At 46.0% G+C, this 2,662-nt stretch overlaps 1 protein-coding gene across 1 annotated transcript; it reads right to left on the reverse strand.

Moving 5' to 3' along the window:
• Positions 1-28: 28 nt before the first annotated feature.
• Positions 29-2,084, reverse strand: LOC109466316 (the record flags this gene model as incomplete). The annotated part of the gene is made up of 6 exons (XM_019764032.1): positions 1,997-2,084; positions 1,518-1,858; positions 1,215-1,401; positions 772-1,029; positions 299-470; positions 29-198 (listed from the first exon to the last, which is right to left on the reverse strand). Coding segments are annotated over exons 1-6 (1,216 nt in total), but the record flags the coding sequence as incomplete, so codon positions are not given.
• Positions 2,085-2,662: the final 578 nt, after the last annotated feature.

The following is a 2,662-nucleotide window of genomic DNA, read 5'->3' on the forward strand; positions in this document are numbered from 1 at the left end:
TTGAAATCAGGAGCAGAATTTTCTTCACTCATTTTGCTATTATACACACCAAAGGATGGCTGTTCCAGAACTTTGCGAACAATGTACCCTCCCTGCTTGTGCTTTGGGTAGTGTACACTGTACATCAGGTCACCATCACCAGTTTGTCTGTGGGCCCGGTCCGCATTTTCATTGAAGTGAAGCGCTGCAAGCTTCACCCTGAAAGAGGAGTACAACACAGAATTAACACTCTGTAAGGGCATAACTCATCCCTTGTGTTATGCTAAAATCTTTCTCAAAATGCAACCAAAATCATTACCTGGATTCCATCCCTTTGTTGCAGAAGGCAAACATCTTCGGAGCAAAATGTAAGATCAAACTATGGAAGGCTTCAAGTGACCAGGTCTGGAAAACAGGTGACAGGCGTCCAATGTCCTTCAGTAACTTGTCGTTGTAGACTATCTTCTCTACATCTGTTGACAGTTGTGTACCTACATAAACAACCCAAACAAACAAAATTTCCTTCTACAACCTCTGTAGTAATACACAATATGTACAACATAGGGATATTTTCTTTCTAGTGGTTATGATCTCTTGTTGAATGAAGAACAAAAATGACCATAAGTTGGCAATTGGGAAGAAATAGAGTGTAAAATAGGGAAGAAAAATACAGGAACTCCAGCATGTCCCTAATTAAAGATGGATACAGGAATAACAAAATCACAATTCTCTGACCTCAGCTTATGAGCAAAATCACAATTACGTAACTTTTAACTATATACCAGTACTCACTTGCAGTAAGCCAGGCCTTCTCCTGCTCCCGTCCTTCCAGAGGCCCATGTTCACAGCGGGGGAACTGTCCCTGGAAACCTTCATGCTTGTTACAGATGTGAGACACTACTGACTTCCACTTGTCAACAGCGAGCTGTCTGTTGTCATCTGGACTTGACACCACTGCCCAATACAAGTGGTTTATGATGCTGCCCACCCAAGGCTTCAGGACCTGGCACCCTTTCCTCTGGCTCAAGTGTTGGAGCTTTTTCTTCACACCTACAAAACATAAAGGACATGCAGGGATCTTATGAATAAAATTGTTATGGTGCCACAGCCCTGCACACAAAAGGAAAAGTTTGTCAAACTATACAGTACTGTGTATTCCAGACAGGATTGACTTATGACCAATAATTCCTTACTAGAATACTACATGTTCATGAAATGAAAAAAAATGTACTTACTTTTGGCAACATGCCAGATGTCAAACAGGTGCTTGATAGTAGGGTGATCCTCTCTGATCATCTTGTTGATGCATACGTGTCGGTCAGTGACGAGAGTCCCCACCTCCACATCCACACTCTCCATCCACGCCAAGGACTTCTCCAATCCTTTTTGCTCCATGTGATAGGATCCACCTACCTCGTTGCTCTGAAATAAAAATTGCAAAGACAGCTGTAATACAAACCAACATAGACACTTTCCCATACAAATACAATTATACCAGGTAATCTATGCACATAAGCCATGCCACAAGAAAAATGTACCTGGACTAGCTGCACGTCGATGACCTTTCTTTGGTTTAACTCCATCAGGGTGTACGAGCCGTACTTCGCACAGTGGCCGGGGCTGTCGGCACGGCCATCCCCGCCACACACGATCGGACTCTCGCTCTGTAGGACGTACAGCATCCCGACTTGCATTTCTCGCCAGATGCGCTCCACAGCGGTGAACAGGATCTTCTCTTGGTGGCGGAAGAACGAGCGCGCACATATGACCGCAACTCCCATGTGGGACAATACCCATAGAACCTTGGTCACCGAGGCTCCGCTGAACAAGAGGCTCCGTGACCGTACTCGAGCACAGGTCTGATCAAGGCTAGGTACACCTGGTCGGAAACACTCATGCCTTGCTTTGTGAGGAGTCTGAGGTAATTTAGTCGTCGATACGCCTTAGTCACCATGGAGTGGAGTGTCAAGAATAAACCCGAGACCCTTAGCTGCGTTCACAACCGGCACGGGTTCACCTCCCAGGGTCACGAGAGAAGGTGGCACAGGAACAGTTCTGCAGAAACAGATTTGGAGCAGTTGGCTCTTCTTGCCGATCAGAGTCATCCTGTTTTTGTTGGCCCAACAGTCAAGATGAGATTATTCATCCTCGACTGTCCTATTGTCGTCCGCCTTGAGTACTAGAGTGTTCTAGCCAAGGTCACGTCGTCGGCGTAGCCAACATTTAGCACCCGATTCTGACACGCTTAGACGATTACAATCGCTAAGCAGAACCGGTGCTTTAAAAATAGCCGACAGACTCGGCTAAGCGGCATAGTCTCGTAGTCCAGTCTACGCGCTTAGCGACAAAATCGCATCAAAACTAAAGCAGATCTGGACCATAAGAGCCGCGAAGCCTCACGGGATCGGGGTCACCGCAGGTCAGACCCAGCTGGCCCGGCAAACACCCGACCGTTCTGTACGTCTGGAAACTTTTACGCCACGCATAAAAACATTTTACGTTAACTATTTTACAGGTGAGTGTTGCTCTAGGTTATGATTTCAACTTGGGCTGACATAGGATTCGGAAACAGCTCAAACAGTGACTAAACTGGGCTGTCAAAAACAATAATAAATGTCGATGGGGAGGAGGGCAAAAGTCAGGTTTTAATGAGGGTGTAGGCTTTGCAAAAATCTGGACTAGG

The sequence above is a fragment of the Branchiostoma belcheri genome, unplaced genomic scaffold, assembly GCF_001625305.1.
Source record: "Branchiostoma belcheri isolate BF01 breed outbred unplaced genomic scaffold, Haploidv18h27 scaffold1624, whole genome shotgun sequence".
In the NCBI taxonomy this organism is placed as follows: domain Eukaryota; kingdom Metazoa; phylum Chordata; class Leptocardii; order Amphioxiformes; family Branchiostomatidae; genus Branchiostoma; species Branchiostoma belcheri.